Below are 18,049 nucleotides of genomic sequence, written 5' to 3' on the forward strand. Positions count from 1 at the left end.
ACAGAAAGAAAACACAATGGTATCACAGTTAATCAGGACAGTGCCTGTTGGTTTATTGTCTCCCTGGTCCCAGGCAGATGGGTTGTTGAGTTGGGTCGCAAAGTTCAGTACACAAAGATCATACAAACAGGGTCTCACCGCCGGCAGAGTAGTTCAAACCGTCCAAGTCATGCACAGGTATTCAATAGTTTCTTTGTTCAATAATCTCTCCTAAACCGATCCAGCAAAAGCTGTCTCACCTCCAAACACACAGCTGTCCATTAAATACAGGTGGCTGGGGGTTGATTGCCCTATCAATGACCCGTTAACAATCCATTAGCACCTCATCACATTCCTCCCAAGACACCTGTCTCCGGGTAGTTTTCCCTGTCTGCCATTTTATGACTGTCGGCCATTTTGTGTTCAGTGTTCGGCCATTTTGTGTGAGGACACAACCCCAACAAAATGTCTGCCCGCACATACCTCCCATTGATTACCTCACCCCTGGGACTGCCACATTACATATACTGCACACACTTTACAGAAATAAATCATTTTTAAATATACATAGAAAACTGTGCAGCGTATGGGTGGCTACAAGTAACACATAGCCTGCCTACTACTTTTGTTTCCTTTTGGCATGAGTCAAATTTTCTTATCTTTACAAAAAGATTAAAGATTTCAAATTCAGAATATTGCAGTCCATATCTTGCATTTCAAACCAGTGGAGTCCAGCATTATTTCTGAAAGCTTCTTCGCCTTTTTCCAGCCGATCGATCTAGTTTCTTTAAACTCTGTAGAGTGTGTTTATTGTCCTCTTTTAATCATCTTCTTCATTTTAGTTATTTAGTAGCTACTTGTATCTGTTGTTGGGTTTATTTTCATCCAGTCAGTATAACAGTCATTTCCTGCACTAAAAATGGACTTCTGTACTAAAAAGGTGCTGAACGGGAGTGAGAGGTTAAGAAAACCTACATTCACTCCCCAGTAACTTGCATTATTAAAATAAGATGTACTTGTCAACACAGATCAGCTGTTGGGAAATGCAAGGTTCTGTGGCTGAGAAAATATGGCAGGAGTTAGCTGTGTTTTATATTGCTGATCCCCCCCCCTTTTTTTTTTTGGTCAGCACTGTGAACCAAAACAATCCAGGAAAGGTGATGCCTGAATATTCCAATACTCTGCATGGTTTGACGTTTGTGTGCACCAGTTTTAAATATTGTGGGGTAAAAAATATGGGATACAAATGTATTATGAGCACGTGGGGGGGGGGGGGGGGGGGGGTTCTAGACTGCTCCATCCACAATTCATAAATATACCGTCCAAAATATATTTTTAGATGAGTCCAGCAATCTTCAAAATCTTTACAACTATGTCCCAAGTGTCAAAGCAATTGCTTTGTTTACCTCATTCATTGCACAAGACACTTTTAAAATAGTTTGCTTACATGTATGTTTAAACTTACAATATACCATTCAGGGATTAAAAAGCAATAGAGTTGTTTTCTTTTTAACTAGGGACAGACTTATATGTTTGCAAATGTTTGTCTTTTTGTCATCGTTGTTTTGTTTTTGTTGCTGTCCAACAGCCACTGCACAGTATTTATAAGGACATCTTTATTGTAAGCAAAAGATAAAATAAGAAAATGGTTTAATAATTTATTTTGTCTTTAAAAGGGTAATCTGTAGAATCAGTCCTATTATTAGGAGTTAAGATGATAACAAAAATGAAATTTAGCAGGTCAATAGCCCTTGATGTAATCTACTGTGGGATGTTGAATGGGTTGTAAATAGTGGATTATAGTACCACTCAGCAGGCCTTTAACTATACTTTAAAAATGAAACATTTTCTATACAATGGTTTTTGATGAATGGCCCTACTTTCTGAAAAATTGATTTTTCATGCATTTTATAAATGTATTATCATATTTAAAAACAAGAATGGATTGTAGGCCACACAAATATGGGCTGGGGGAATCAATCTTGATGTCTCTGGGAGGACCGCAGAAGAAAACAGCCTTCATATGTATTTAGTGCCAGAAGCCACAGTGCAGTCATTTGTGGGGCAAAAATGAGATGCTTTTGGGACATTTTTCTTCACGCTTCTGCATCGAGTATTGATTTTTTTTTTTTTAATCGGTTGCATGAGCCAAAGCGGAATAAATAAGGTAATTCTTCATCTGTAAACAGGTTGACTTAGGTTTAGTTTGGAGCCATGACCTTCAGACTTCAAACCCAGTTTAGATCATTAAGGGTCCATTTATAATTTACAGCCTGTCTGTTTTATTGGGATAAAAGCGTTCTATAACTTTCAGGTCTTTCTCTGGTCTGACTTTTGAAGTGTTAAAGGACAATTCAAAGTCAATTAAAGCAATGTTGAGCTAAAATCCAATTAAGGATGCATCACAAGCCGCACTGCTTTTACTCAGTTTTCACAAAAAGATGTAGGAATGTCCATTTGAATAAAACTTTGAAAATATATTCCCCTGTCCCCTAAGGTGACCAGATTTTTAAGTCCTTAAACTGTGACAGTATGGAAATATTGTGAAGAACTTCCAACGTCAAAGCTACGGGGAAGATCTCTGGTTTTTATTTTTACTTTGATTTAATATCAAATTGAAAGTGAATGCAGACTCATAGTGATCTTCAGAGAACAATCTTTTACTTTCAAATTTTTTTTTGTGAATAAATGATCTTACTGTCTTTGTAATGTAATATCTACACAACAGGTGTAGTCATTACATTACACAGTAGCAATTTAATACTATCAAATTCTGAGATTCTATTTTATTGCTGATTACTGCTACAAATCTAGTCCCTTTTCTGCCTAAGAAACTGCATCTTCTCTCTTTGATTTCCACTTTCCATCTCGCTCTATCTCTATCTCTATGCTATCCTCCAGTGTCCAATCTGCAAACCAGGCCCTTCCTGTATGAAAACATTACATATCTCAGTATTTCTATTTATGAAATGGTTACTTCATAGAATCTATTTTTTCAAAATATTGAATTTCTCACCATTTAATATGGCATGGCATTTGTTCTGTATATTTTTTCTATTGCAGTTTCTGCTGGGATCATTAGTGATTAATATATACTAGGATTTTTTTTAGCCACTTTCTACTATTAAACTATTACTATTAAGGTGATGAAATGTGTTAAATATCCTCTTTTGACTGTGTGCAATAAATGAACCCCACTAATCAGCTTTTCTGAGTTTTGTTTAGAAGCTGCCCTGATTGCAGAAACATGAATTTCCTTCTGAAGTAGTTGTAAGTATGGTAAATAGTAAACCACGTAGGCAAACCCTTCAAGTTTCTCAGAATAGTTGTATTTCCAACCCCCCCCCCCCCCCCCCCCCCCCCCCCTTAACATGCTGTAAGCTGACAGGTATCACTTAAAACAGAAAGGAACCTGTTAAAAATGTGTTAATTCCTGCCTATTCGCTTTCTCATTATCATTGATTGGTCCTGAAAAACTGCATTAACAAGGTAGGAAATGTCATCATAGAATTAGCATGTTTTTAACAGTTTATTTTTTGTTTTAAGTGATACATGTTGGCTTAAAACATGTTAAAAAGGAAATTTGGAAATAAAACTATTTGGACAAACTTAAAGGGATCCCCAATAATTTGAGGCCTGACATTTGCTGAAGGACAAACGTTTTTTTTTTTTATGAATGTGTTGTTTTTCTTCCATTAAACTAATAGCTGGGATAAAGTAAAATACTTATAAAATACCTTATACAGCTTTCACACCTATTCAAACAGGTAGCATTCATCTTAAATATGAGTACTCCATTGTCTCTATTTTCTTCTTAAACTTTGCAGGATAAAATACACTTATGTAATACATTTAACACAGAAATAAAAATAAGGGGTCACCAAATTAAAGAGATGCCTCTAAGGCAGCTTATTTACATATTTCTAAAGAAAGGTCAATTGAAACGAGGACGTGGTTCTTTATTGTAATCGTTTTAAACTATATGTATACTTAAAGAAACACATGTATACTTAAAGAAATAAAACATTTCTGAAACGTGTAAAATATTTTTACAATATGAATCTCACAAATGTGAAAATAACTAGTTCAAATGTTGTATTATTCACGAACATACGTTTCTTAGAGGGTACCTGTGGTGAATATACACTTATTTCAATAGAAAATATGTTTCCAAATAGTTTTGTCACATTTTGCAGCCCCTCCTATTGTTGTGATCGGGCTATTTTAATGCAGAGAGTGTTCAAACCACGACTAGCTTCAGTGCACTGCATTGTAAACGTGGCACGGTGATATGACATGACAGCGTTGATTTCCGCAATTGTCGCCTATATAGCTACACATGAAGCAAATTTGTTTGCACGCAGATATACGACTAACATGGATGAAGAGAATAATTCCAACACAATACAATAGTACCTGTATGAGCCGTTATTGTTAGACTACAGTAGTCTAACCTCTTCACACAGCGTGAGTGGTGATTCAGACGAGGACAGCCACCAGTTCGTTTTAGTAGCAGTCAATAGATAAACCCGCCCACAATTCTCGGTGATTTGTTGCAAATGTGAACGTTGACTGTTCAGTAATTTTAGATTTGAACGCGCTGTACAGCCGCTTTTTAATGCTGCTGGTGCTAAGTGGTGTACTGTAATGCGTGTAGAAATACAGCAGCCTGCATGAAAATACAATATTCTGTCATTTCTGTTATCAACGAGACGATGCTCTGGGGAAAACAACGGGACGAAATGAGCATCCCAAGAACGGTTCTGGGAACACTGGGACCAGTGTTCCAAAAAGGGGACTATCCCATCCAAAACGGGACATCTGGTCACCTTAATGTCCCCAGTCCTGGCTGTAGACCATACTGCATACATGACCTTTTGTGTAGGAATGCCATGGTTTTGAATCTCTACTTTTCTTCATTGTTTGGAAATGCATTGAGTATACACTAGCTGTCATAAAGTAGATCAGTTTGCATAAAAGAAAACAAGTAACATCTAGAATCCTTCATTTCAGTGTGCTGTAAATATTAAATGGCTGCATTATTTTGTACTCGATTCTTGCATTCTGAGGTGTCCCATGCACATGTTTTACATTTCACATTTATACACACTACGAAATGATTCCCAATGGCATAGGTTTGGCTTTAGGGTTATTGGTTGTTACACGGGTCATAAAGCAGTGATGCATTTTTTTAATTGAATCTACACCAATACACTCAAGTTACTTAGTAATTACGGCAATACCATCTTTTTTTTAAATGTGTTATTCTGGTTTAATACTCCGTATAAATCAAGCAAAAACTATGAGAGTGAGGTATTGTTCACAGCTATTGCCTAATTATATCGAAACCAGCATTGTGTCTCATGTAACCACTGTTTATTAATTTTAACTATCGTTATTTTACTTTACAATTATTTTGCTTTTATTTGACACACGCTTGATCTATATTAACGTGCATAAATATTTCAGACAAACAATTTCACAGCCAAATAAAAAAGGACTTCACTGAAAATGATATTATTCTTTTATATAATAAAGTGATTGAAAACTGCACTTTTGCTATTCCACAATCCTTTTTTGTGAAGAGGAAGTGAGTTGAATAAAACAAAGCAATAAAGCTGGCTGGAACTTCATCTGCCCATCAAACTGAAAGCTTCACAAGTTTTGTTGTACCAACACACATTCCTTTGAGTCTTGCTGTCTGATAAAACTCTCTGAAAACATAGAAGGCTTGAAGAAACAGTGGTGGTTTTGTTGTTTTTTTCTTTGGCAGGTACTTTGTAATGGACAAAGAAACTTCTTAGCATAATAGAGCAAATGGGGCAACCAGTGTGAAATCACCAGATTTGAGCGAATAATGAGAAATTGTGGCATTCACAGATCTTGGTGCCTGCGTACAAACCCTGCTTTATACAGTTAAATAGTTTTGCCACCTCTGGTTATGCATACCTGATGGGTCACAGTCATCTACACTTTTCACATAAAACTATTTTCTTCATACAATGTCAAAAACGTCAGTTTGGGCTTGATTTACATTCACATTGCATGTTTCCCTAAAAAGTGACAACCAGAACTCAAATTTACAATTAGGCCTTTAGCCTTTATTGGTATTTTGCCCCTAAGGTGTGCATCTGAATGAACAGATAGAGCATATAAACAGCTCCAGATATAAAGATGTTTCATATGGTTCCTTCAGAGATACATTAATTGAGATGTCCAGTTACTATGGTTCTTATATGAACGTGTAAAGAACATTTACATGAACAGCAGGCTGTATTTAAACATTTGTATTGATTTATTATTAGCTTCTTGGAAGTGACAGATGGTTTTAGGTCTTTAAGCTTTCAGAATAAAGTAGAAAATAAAATCACCCCAAGTATGAATCTCTATTTGTGGAAATGAAATAGAGAATAGAGTGTGAATCGTGTTGACATTCCTCCAAAAGTGTTAAGGTATTTCTCTGTGCATTCTGATTGTTAAACATAAAGTCTATTTTCTCTGTTTTCTATTGAAAATATATTTTCAATATATTTGAATTATTACACTGCTATTGAGAGTCATAGAAATGTTACACTGTTGTTGGCTTCTTTAACAATAGTTTAGAAGCTTGTTTTTAGTTGTTCTGACCACCATTTTAATGTTAACTAAGGTGATGTACTAGTGTAATGATGAACTATAGTCTAATATGCGCTAGCTTTAGAAAAAGTTGCTTTATTAACATGTAATACATCAGACATTTCCCACCTTGTTGTATTAAACACTATATACTATGTAAAACATCAGAGAGTAATTTTAGCTAATAAAACAACTGAATACATGTGACCTGTTTTTACTTCCAGTTTTAAAGGTGCAGTTTTGAAAGAAACACATATTATTTTCATTTCAAGAAACATATGTTTTCATTAAAAAATATGACATTTGTTACTGCACTAGATTAAAGAAAGTTATCTGTTTGCTTGCCTTGCTTTCCAGGAACTCTTAATGTCTTACTTCCTGCTGTAGGTCATTTCATCTCAGCAATGTCTTTGGTATCAAAGCCTCTTACTGGCTCCAAAGCATTTTAGTTATCAGGGGAAGGAGCTGGTTTGTCACTGACCCCTGAAGGGGTGAGGACAATTTAATTACCTAGGTGAAATGACCAAGCAAGGGAAAGCCATCTGAAAACAAGGTCTGCAAACTTAGTGTGGTACCAGATATCATGTTTTAAAATGAAAATACAGTGCTCACCCTTTATAACGCTATAGTGTGGAGCCATAGTTACAAGACTGTGCCATTTGTGATCCGTCTTATAACTAGGGCCCTGTGTTTTTTACGCGACCTGCTTTCTTAGGCTGCACTTCATTCCCGGAACAATTTATGTAAAATACTGGACTCATAACATCAATGCTGTAACATACTGTATATATTACAAATATAACATAATAATAATAATAATAATAATAATAATAATAATAATAATAATAATAATAATAATAATAATAATAATAATGCACAGTTGTTTGCAAGCAGCACATTAAGTGTTAATTACAGTTTCATGAAAGAAAATGTTTCTATTAAACTTAAGCATCGTCAGTTGGTTAACCCTGGCTTCTTTCATAGATTGACTTTGTTCTGTAAAAACTTTTCTGTAAACACTTCTTTCAGCAGCTACAGAATTGGTAACAACTGACAAATATATTTTAGCCTTTCGTGTTAAATTGGGAAATAATTCTTCAGCTTTAATCCAAAATTCATTCAAAGTCATTCTACTGCCGTTTTCTTTTGCATATGGTTGGTATTTTGTCCATTTCTGATTAGTCAGCATCAAATCCTGGAATAGAATATAATGGGAGGGCTTCCAGATCCAAACTACACACCTGTTGTGGGTCGAATATGCTTATTGCCATCAGAAAGTTATGAGCTGGTTAAAAAAAAACGTGGTTTCTTTTTGCATTGATCCGCGTTGTAGTAATTAGTAATTTTTTCAGAAACGTCATGGAAGGTTTTTCCAAATAGTTTGTTTATTTGCGGCGTCTGTAGCTCTTATGTAGCTCTGTAGCTCTATAGCTCTTGTGCCATTGCTCGGTATGCATTTATTAATTCTGCAACTTTAGTATATGTTTGATGGACTTTCACTTCACGGTTTTCAAACCAGTGAATCAGATCCACCAGTCCCTTGGCATGCGTCGCACTTAGGGAGAGTTGATATTTTAAATTTTGCACATCTTTAAGCAATTTCTGGAGGTCCTTTAACACTATAGTGTTTGGTGAAATGTGCATTTCCTTTTCCACGAAGCCTGCGTAAAAACGCATGTATTTGGAATGATATTCAGCAGCAGAATACCAAGTGCCCCATCGTGTTATGCATGGCTCAGGTGGCAACTTTATGGTAAAGTACAGCCGTCTTGTTGGATTGCTTCTGTCAGGTGGTCTTTCAAAACGTAGTTTTCTGCTTGGGCAATGTTTAAACAATTTTTTTTAACGGTTGCAACCAGTTTGTCTGCTTTCGGAAAATGATTTGCCCAGATATTGCTGGCAAGGGCTATTATGTGGGCATTACAAGTCAAATATACTGAATTTGGCAGTGAACCTCGACGAATGTCATTGTATGCCTTGATCATGTAACTGGCATTATCGGAGACAAATCCAGTCACATTATTAAAATTAACTTCAAATGCGTTTAAACATTTCACAACGCCCTGTGCCACCTATGAGTAATTCACAGAGTGTAGATTAACTGTATCGGCTAATATTACTTTCAGTTCGAAGGTATTCGATAGTCCTTGGAGAACAAACAAAATGGGCAAAACATACTGATCTTTTGCATTTGTAGACCCGTCAGTAACTACAGATACACTGTCAGACATCTTTACCAGTTGTACAATTTTCATCTTCTGCAACTCAGCAATTTGGGGTATATTGTATGTAGATATTCCCTTCTCAGTTGACCTGCTGTAGGAATTGCTTCTGCATTTATTACATGTTTGTTCAGAAATGCACGTAGTTTGGGATTATCAATTTTTTCCAGGGGAATATTGGCACAAACAAATGCCTCTGTCAAATCGAGAATAACATTTCGTCGGCGTTTATAATTTTCATTCCCCTTACGTTTTTTTACTGGAGGACGCCGTCTCATAGCTGTCAATCTCAGCCTTTCATTTTCTGATGATAAATGTCAGTCTATTGTTGACTTTCGAGTGTGGTCCAAAGATAAATTTCAAGTTGTGCAAAATAAATTATACCCATCGGTTTACAGAACAGGTGGATATTGTTGCGTGCGTTCGCTCAATGAAATGCATTTTGATTGCAATGTCTTTGACTCCATGTTTAGGTCTCTCGATTTTTCTTTTAACACATCAATGTATTCAATTACCATTTATACTCATCATAATTAGCTTTTATTTTTCTAATTAGTCAAAACGTAATGTGTTGATTTCTTAATTGTGAATTCGATTACTATAACTGGAGTGGCTGCAGGGACATCTAGAGGATAGCAGTTGAATTACAATTGAAAAAAAACAGGTCGCGTAAAACGCAGGACCCTACTTATAACGAGTATAAAAGGGCTACTGTAATGGCATTATGGTGCAAATGGGAGCCATGACCCTACTGTGTTCTAACCGATTCCGCACTATAACGGGGCGCATTATAACGGGTGAGCACTGTACATGTTTGCTTAAGCATGTGTTTCTTTCAAAACTGCACTATATATTAAAGTGTTCAATGCACGGAAAAGTGTAGGTATTTTTTTTTTTAAGCTACAATCACTTTAGCAATGACTCCACAAAAATAAATAAATAAATAAATAAATAAATAAAACAAGCTTAACCCTGGTTAGCCACACTTACATGTTTAGGATGTCAAATGAAAGGATAGGAGGAGGTAGTTCTACCTTTTTGTTATGCACTTCGTATGTAAATGAGTCAGACAGTTAAAATAATATAGAAACAGAGATCAAATTATAAACTGTATGAACAACATATAAAAAGCATTATATAAAATATTACAGACAGAATGATTTAATACTTTGAAAACCAGACATTTCATTCAGTATGCTTTCCAGCTTTAAGTGCCAACTTATCTCCAAACCCACAGTAACTGGGATTACTGCCTGTTTCAAACCCCATTCTGTCATTAGGTTCAGTAAAAGCTATTTTAGATATGATTGCGGTGTTTTGCTCTGATAGGTTTGTATTGTATTCTACTGTATATGTCTGTTCACCGAGACTCAATTGAATTGTTAATATAAATATTATGGGACTTATTTTCTTGTCAGCTTGCTTTTCCTCCTCTTCTGCTAAATTAACTCTCCTGACAGACTTGGCATTTCTCTATTTTTTCTTTCTGCAGTGTGCAATTAATAATATAGTAAACTCTTAGATTCCTGTGACTCATACTTCCTTAAACGTGAGATTTACACCTTTTCCTAGAGTGAATCAGCCAATAGTAAAAGCAATAAAAAAAGGCAACATAATGTAAATACATGTCTTAAAATATGACATCCGCATACAAAATGCTTTTAAATGTATTTACTATAGTTGTTACTACAATATTTGCAATTTTCTGAATTAAGGCAATAATGTTTCTATAAACTGTGCAATACTGACAGCTTGGTATATTAATGTTTTGCAATTTGTGTTTTGTAAAATTGTATGCATTATGTGATGTTTTATGGAAATGTTAAGCTAATACATTTCAGTAAATTCTTGATCATTTTCTTTGTGTATCATTTTCTGTAAATTAGATATTCCTTGAGTTTTTCTGAAAAGAAAAGCCACCTCAAGATGTTACAAAGTTATTTTAGGAAGTAATTTGAATTTGGTTTTACCTACAGATATCTTGATCCAGTCACCTGAATGCAGTAGTAATGGGGGGAAAGTATAATCAACTAGTCCTAGTATGTGCATGGTTGTAAAGGGAGCTGCAATCAAACAGATGTATTTCCAGTGAATTGGTCTTTCAGATATGAGAGTAGCAACACTTTACCCAAAAGGAGTTGTTCATTTTTGGGCCCCCATGGTTTAAGAAACTAACAGGCTTCTTATTGCTTCATGACTGTCTCTCTATATGTCAGCTACGGTAGCACTTTGAATATAAATACATTTGAAGTTCCCAGAATGTAACGATTCTGAAGCAGTGTAACAACATAACTCATCAATTCAGTGAAGTGATCATATATATATATATATATATATATATATATATATATATATATATATATAGATAGATAGATAGATATAGGTAGATATATATATATATATGATCACTTTAACAACAAAGCAAAAGGAACACACAGTTACCTTTCTTAGTACGACTGAGCACCTGTTCAATCGGGCTCCTTCACACACACACACAAACACAAACACACACACACACACACACACACACACACACATATATATATATATCCACTGCTGTGCAAAAGTCTTACACGTATTGCATTTTTCAACTGATGCATTATGAGCATCAACAATTTACTCAAAGCCTCCACTAGTGTTTTCTACAATTATAACAACCTTGACTTGCATAAAGAAGGAAAAAAAAAATAGCTCACATCACTCGATTTCCAAGGTGTGGTATCCGAAGCATAATCAACAAATACAGAGAAACATCATCTTTAATAGACAAACCTAGGACTGGAAGACCCAAAAAGCCATCTAACAAGGAAGAGCAATACTTGAAGATAATATTCTTAAGGAATAGAAAGAAGACAAGCATTACATTGACCACAGAACTGTCAGAAGGCAGGGGTGTTGTTGCCCAACCATCAACAGTCCAAAGCACCTTTGACCATTGTTCCATAGTCCAATTTCTGTGTTCTTGTGTACATTTTAGCCTTTTAGTCTTGTTCCCCTTTCTTAACAGAGGTATTCTTACTGCAACACATCCTGATCTCAAGAGTGACCTTTGTACTGTTGATTTGATGGACAACGACACCTGTGCCTTCTGACAGTTCTGTTGTCAATTCAATGCTTGTCTTCTTTCTATTCCTTAAGGATATTATCTTCAAGTATTGCTCATCCTTGTTAGACAGCTTTTTGGGTCTTCCAGTCCTGGGTTTGTTAATTACAGATGATGTTTCTATGTACTTGATTATGCTTCGGATAATTGAAAATCGAGTGATGTAAGCTACTTCATTCAATGTTTTTCCTTCTCTATGGAAGTCAAGGTTGTTATAATAGTAGAAAACACTAGTGGAGGCTTTGAATAATTTGCACAGCAGTGTATATTGTGTGTGTGTGTAAATATATGTGTATATGATATATAGTAATAAGATTCTGGTGGAATTATGACAATTATATTACTTTACCAAACATTTGTAAGGTAAAGAAAGGATTACACCAATTTTGCATGCCCCGACACAAACCCAATTTGACTCATGCTAGCATCTTAATATGCACCTCTGTAAGAGTTTGCATCCTGTCACTGCAGGAAGGGTGTTTATCCATGCTTCTTACAGAACCATGATGTTCAGAATTGTTGAGTCCATGCCAAGCTGACTTCAAGCAGAAAGGACGGAGACAAAACAAATACTAAGCAGTGAGCAAAGCCAATGTTAAGCAATGTATACGAGATACAGCAGCAATAATATGTCATGTAATGATTTGCACATATTTTCTGTTTTAAAAAACACAACCAAGTATACTGTTGAAATATTAAATATACTGTATAGCAGGGGTGCACAATTCCGGTCCTGGAGGGCCAGTGTCCCTCCTGGCTTTTGTTCCAACCTTGCCCTAAATTACTTAATTGGACCAATTATTACCAATTATTGGTCTAATTAAGTAATTTAGAACACAGTTGGAACAAAAGACAGGAGGGATCCGGCCCTCCAGGACCGGAATTGTGCACCCCTGCTGTATAGTAACATATGGCAAAATATCAATACCCTATTTAAAGTTCTTAGAACTTTCTCAAGGGGCCTCCTTCAAATTATTATTTATTATTATTTATTTCTTAGCAGACGCCCTTATCCAGGGCAACTTACAATTGTTACATCACATTATTTTTTACATACAATTACATTATTTTGTACACATTATTTTTACATACAATTACCCATTTATACAGTTGGGTCTTTACTGGAACAATCTAGGTAAAGTACCTTGCTCAAGGGTATAGCAGCAGTGTCCCCCCCTGGGATTGAATCCACAACCCTATGGTCAAGATTCCAGAGCCCTAACCACTACTCCACACTGCTGCCCCAAATGTTCTCATTAACTTTAAAAGTATAGTATAGATTTTGCATCAAGTACAGTAGATTTTTCAGCTTTCATACCCAATGAATTAACAGACCAAGTTATGTTCAAGAATACAAATAAGCACAATTTCCCTTTTAACAAATGTATAACCAAAGGAAGTTATCAAGATGTAGACAGACAACATTTCTAAGATAACTTCTGACCTTTCTAGTTGTCAGACCAGACTGCATTTTTAACAACACTCCAGATATCTAGAAGCGCCGTAATATCGCAGGAAGAAAATTGAGTTGTGGATCTTGGTCTCTCTTTTGATCCAGTTCACCGAACAATAAAAAGAAAAATCTCTGCTTGCAGATAACAAGGGAGTCTTTAATTTATGCAAATCAAATGGACTCAGATTTAAAAAGGTCTCCTGCTTCTGTTAATAAAACCCGTGGGAGGACTTTAAAAATGTAATAGCAACTAGTAAAGAGCCTTTATTTAACGTGGCATTTCAATTTATATTCGCTTTAAAACAGAGTCCCTATAAAATGTATAAATAGGGCAGGCCCTTTATGATGCAGTATCCTTTTTTTGTTGCATGTGATTTGCTCTACAAATTTGCTATTTAAACCACAGCTATTTAAACCAACATAAATTAAAACTGTCTAAATGGATCACTATTCTTTCACATATACTACATAATGGAAAGAGTCATGATGGTGTTTGGAGCTGTCAATTGCAAAAGGAAATGAATACATAAATCATGTATTAGTATAGCAGAAACAAAATGGTGACCAGACTTCTTGAAATGGTATGGTGTTGTTAATTCATAGTAGTATTGAATGACATTTTTTTTTGTTAAAGATTTTGATTATAAATGTATAAATACATAATATATTCTCTTAGGTTAAACAGTTCTTTATAAATGGGAATAAACTAACACACCATTGCTAATACACTTGATAAGTTTCATGAACAGCAATTTGTTTTTATTTAATCATCATGTGCTTTTAAAAAAAAAAACCCCAAAAAACATTTTTTTTAAAAATCTGAAAAGATTAAATAATAATGAAAGCTCCAGGGTGATGAAGTGGCAGCTCTGCAGTACTTGTCCACGATTCCTGCCACAAAATGTAAACTTCAAGTATGTTCTCATTATGAAAGTGAACCCTTTGAGACTGCGTTCAGTCAGCTTCCCAAGGAGATACCGCACCATGTCATCAAATGTTGGCATGGTGTCGACAGGCGACATCAGATGAAGGCAGATCTCAGAGCAGCATCTCTGTATGATGCCCAACTAGTCCCTTTAAAAAGAACTGTGGGTGAGCATATATCCTTGGCCCAGTTCAGTTTCTTTTAGCTGGGAAAAAGCATTTTAGTACAATTATACTTCATGCAATAAACCGAGCAACTATGGAGGAATTCATATTATGTTTGTAGCCCATACATTAATTTTTTTTTTTTTAAATAGATATTTACACCAACCTTCAGTACAGTGGGCAAAAAACAATTATTAAATATGTTTAACTATACAAGTCCCTCTAAATAGGTTTCAATATTAACAGTGGTGTAGTCTTCTCGGACAAAACCTGCCTGTGGATTCTGTTTTTTAAGTGTTAAGTCAAGGCATAGGATTATTTTATTTATTTATTTATTTAAACTAAGAATTTCAGTGTTATAGACAGTTTCCTGTAACAAACGTTATTTTAAAAATTGTGTTAAAGAAATTGCATAACAAATCCAGTGCAATTGCATTATGTCCAGGTAAATCCTCCTATCTGACATATTCAGTACATTTCTTTTTCTTTCTATTTAGCGAGTCATTTACCTACATATGGTATTTATTCCCAGTGCAAAACTGGAACTTTCTGATTCTTTTAAAGATAATGCCACTTACAAACTTTCAACACGTTTTGCTAAGAGACAAGCGCATCCGCTCGTCCACACGTTATTGTCACGCACACTCCTCTTCCTCGTGAACGCGCGAGGCTGGAGTGCTGCATGTTGTAGCCAGGTGAATGAAATTGCGGAGAGGAAGCAACGATGGCGACCGCTGCAGATGAAATTGGTCAAATCACTCCTAATTCTGAAAATAATTTGACGGCATTATCTCTTAAAATTACGAGGAAAAACCAGGACAGGCCCTGGAAATTGAGGTTTATTTACCTGCAGTGCTGTGAGTATGTAACACGTACATATATAGAATGTGTATGCAAATTCGACATTTATATTTAAATGTTTTCATAAGAGACGTGCATACACAGAATACATTTTGTGTCCTCTTTAATGTTTGCAAAAATCACTCCTTGTGCAGTTTTGAGTAAAAGACCAAAAACGATTTAACAAGCACCCATGAATTTAAATCGCAAACAGTGTTTGAATACAATATCAATAAGAACACAGCTGCAGTGCTTTTAAAACTAAAAGCATCAAACCAAAGCATGAAACCGCTCATTTCATTTTCTTGTCACATATATTGCACGTACAGTCTAGTTCACTTGGGATTGATTGATTGAAGCACAGGTCAGGTGTGCAAGTGAAAAGGTAGTGCTTTGAAAATTATAGTTGCCTTGCACATTCAATCCCATCTGAGTGACCATGGCTTTTAAAAAAAGATTCTCCAGGAAGTTAATTAACTTGAATTACATGTTACCATGCAAGGACAAAAAAAAATGACTATTGCATGTCTTTAACAATTGTGGACACACCTTTTAAGATGATGTTGAACACCTATTTCCTATTTATTATTATTATTATTATTATTATTATTATTATTATTATTATTATTATTATTATTACCTACTACATTCATCTCTGCAATGTTCACTTGGCAGTCACTTTGGCAATCCTAAGAAAGTGATGGATTTTGGGTTACCATTGCACTTGCCGATTAAAATAATAATCTATTTATCTATTGAGTAAACAAGGGTTGGGCTATAGTTTCCCCTAGTGGTTTCGCCTTACTGTGAATTAGATTTTGAGGTACCATTGCATTTGTGAGAGGGCTTGTTCATTAAAATCATTTACATGTCAAACACATCTGTGCAGTATACAGTACACACTGTCAATAGTATCTTGTGTACCAGGGTCAACATGATTCAAGACTATTGGCATGGCTTCTGGAGAGTGATGTCATCATGTTTAATATGACGCAATAACATTTCTGGATGGAAACAAAGCAGCATTTTCCCATTGCATCCTTCAGACATGTTTTCTTTCCACAGCAGCATTTGACATAGTGGCAAAACGACTTTACAAAATCCCATTGTATTTAAATGCAAGGGGGGAGGGATAACTGTCAGCTGTTGTAGTTAATTTTGTTAATTTACATCCTTATCCTTAATTAAAATTACATTGAAAGTGAAATAGCGAGGCCAATTTTTTATTTATTTTTGTAAATAAGTCCCTGTTGTTCCAAAACCAAATGAATAGCTCATTATTTCCTCTTAAGAGTTATGCCTTAATATTTTCAGGCTGTTAAATATGAATGCTCGCCTGTTAAGTACTTCAGGAGATAATTACACTATTCCTTGGGCAGTTTACAACCAAAGCCTGTTTTAAGTATTCAGATTTAAATGTTTGTGCTAATTAACACATTTTACTTCAGTATTTTCTAGTAATATATTTTAAAAAAAAATGAAATAGGTATTTATATTATTGTATGCAGCTACATATTTCTAATACACTATAGGTTTTATTTTATATTGTAATGTTCTGAGAAGAAAACAACTTTTAGAAGTAATTATATCAGAATTGAAGATTTGCATAATTGTTAGTGGCTGAGTCCTTGCAGGTATAGAGAATAGTTTGAGGGCAGAGGGCTAATTAATGGACCTTATAATGAATTACTATAGATTGAATCATTATTCAATATCCTGACGTGACTAGTCTGAATCAAAGGTTGTATTGACCAAATGTCTTCATATGTGAAGGTAGGTAGCTACAATGTGAAGATAGCTACAATTTCTTCATTGATAATTAATTGATTAACATGTTTAAATATTTCTCAACAAAAATACTAGTAACGTGTATTGCACTGATTATTGGGCCTTGTAATGCATCTGTCTCTTGCAGGTCATGATGAGAGTGCCTGAACAAGACCGTTATCCAAAACGTACACTTTACAATAATTTTGCTAGAGACCTGCAGTGAGATTTAGAGTATACAGTGGAGTTTTTTATTTGAGCTTTGTGAGCATGGAAAGTTTCAGAAACCGATGGTTATCTGTTTCTATCTGAAGTTGTGTATGCCCTCAACAGAGATGGAGTGGGCTTCTTTATACAGTAGGCAGACACATTAAACATCAGAATATCAAGAAGGCATCTCTCCAAGCTTTTCTTTCAGTAGAAATAATACTGTATGGGGAATAAACAGATATTTTAAAAAACAAATGGGTAAAACTATTAACTTAACTTCAACAAACATACAGGTTAACCTGGTACTGTATGTGTAGCCATGCTGACAATATGCCAAAGCTTCTGTGTTTTCTGCCTTCAAAGTGTGATGGTGGTCCATGTGGATCCCAGTTATAAAAAAAAGTTTTCAATTTGGCATGGGTTTGAAAGCATCACTGATGTGTAAATTGCTATATTGTATTTACCATGGTTTTTAAAGCCCCCTGGTGTTGAAATTTCTACATTTTGAAGTTCTATGTGATGATTTTAATATTAAAGAATAACATGCCTTTTTGGGAAATAGCATAATTAATTCACAGTTAATTGTATTGTGTGGAAAGGTTGATAAGCTTCTCTGGAGAACTGAAAAAAAATAATTGATTTTTATCTATTTAGAATAAAACAGTAGACTTTTGAATATTTTTTTTCAGATAAGTGGTTGACATTGTCCATTTAGAGCAGTTTGAATTAAAATTGGTTTTTGTTGTTGTCGCTGATATTTAATTAATTAAA

The 18,049-nt window shown here is 35.0% G+C and overlaps 1 protein-coding gene across 4 annotated transcripts in view; it reads left to right on the top strand.

Annotated features, from left to right (window-relative positions):
* Positions 1 to 15,101: 15,101 nt before the first annotated feature.
* Positions 15,102 to 18,049, top strand: part of LOC117416974 (uncharacterized) — a 138,175-nt gene continuing 135,227 nt past the window's right edge. For 2 of the 4 annotated variants that reach the window (XR_004546665.3, XR_004546667.3), the window contains exon 1: positions 15,102 to 15,318. Coding sequence is in view for 2 of the 4 variants with exons in the window: in XM_034028500.3 (XP_033884391.3) it covers positions 15,186 to 15,318 (133 nt within the window). In the remaining 2 variants the exon portion in view is untranslated. The remainder of the gene's footprint in view (positions 15,319 to 18,049) is intronic. The other 2 variants (XM_034028500.3, XM_034028501.3) reach the window with 2 other exon arrangements.

This window comes from Acipenser ruthenus, chromosome 12, assembly GCF_902713425.1.
Source record: "Acipenser ruthenus chromosome 12, fAciRut3.2 maternal haplotype, whole genome shotgun sequence".
Classification (NCBI taxonomy): domain Eukaryota; kingdom Metazoa; phylum Chordata; class Actinopteri; order Acipenseriformes; family Acipenseridae; genus Acipenser; species Acipenser ruthenus.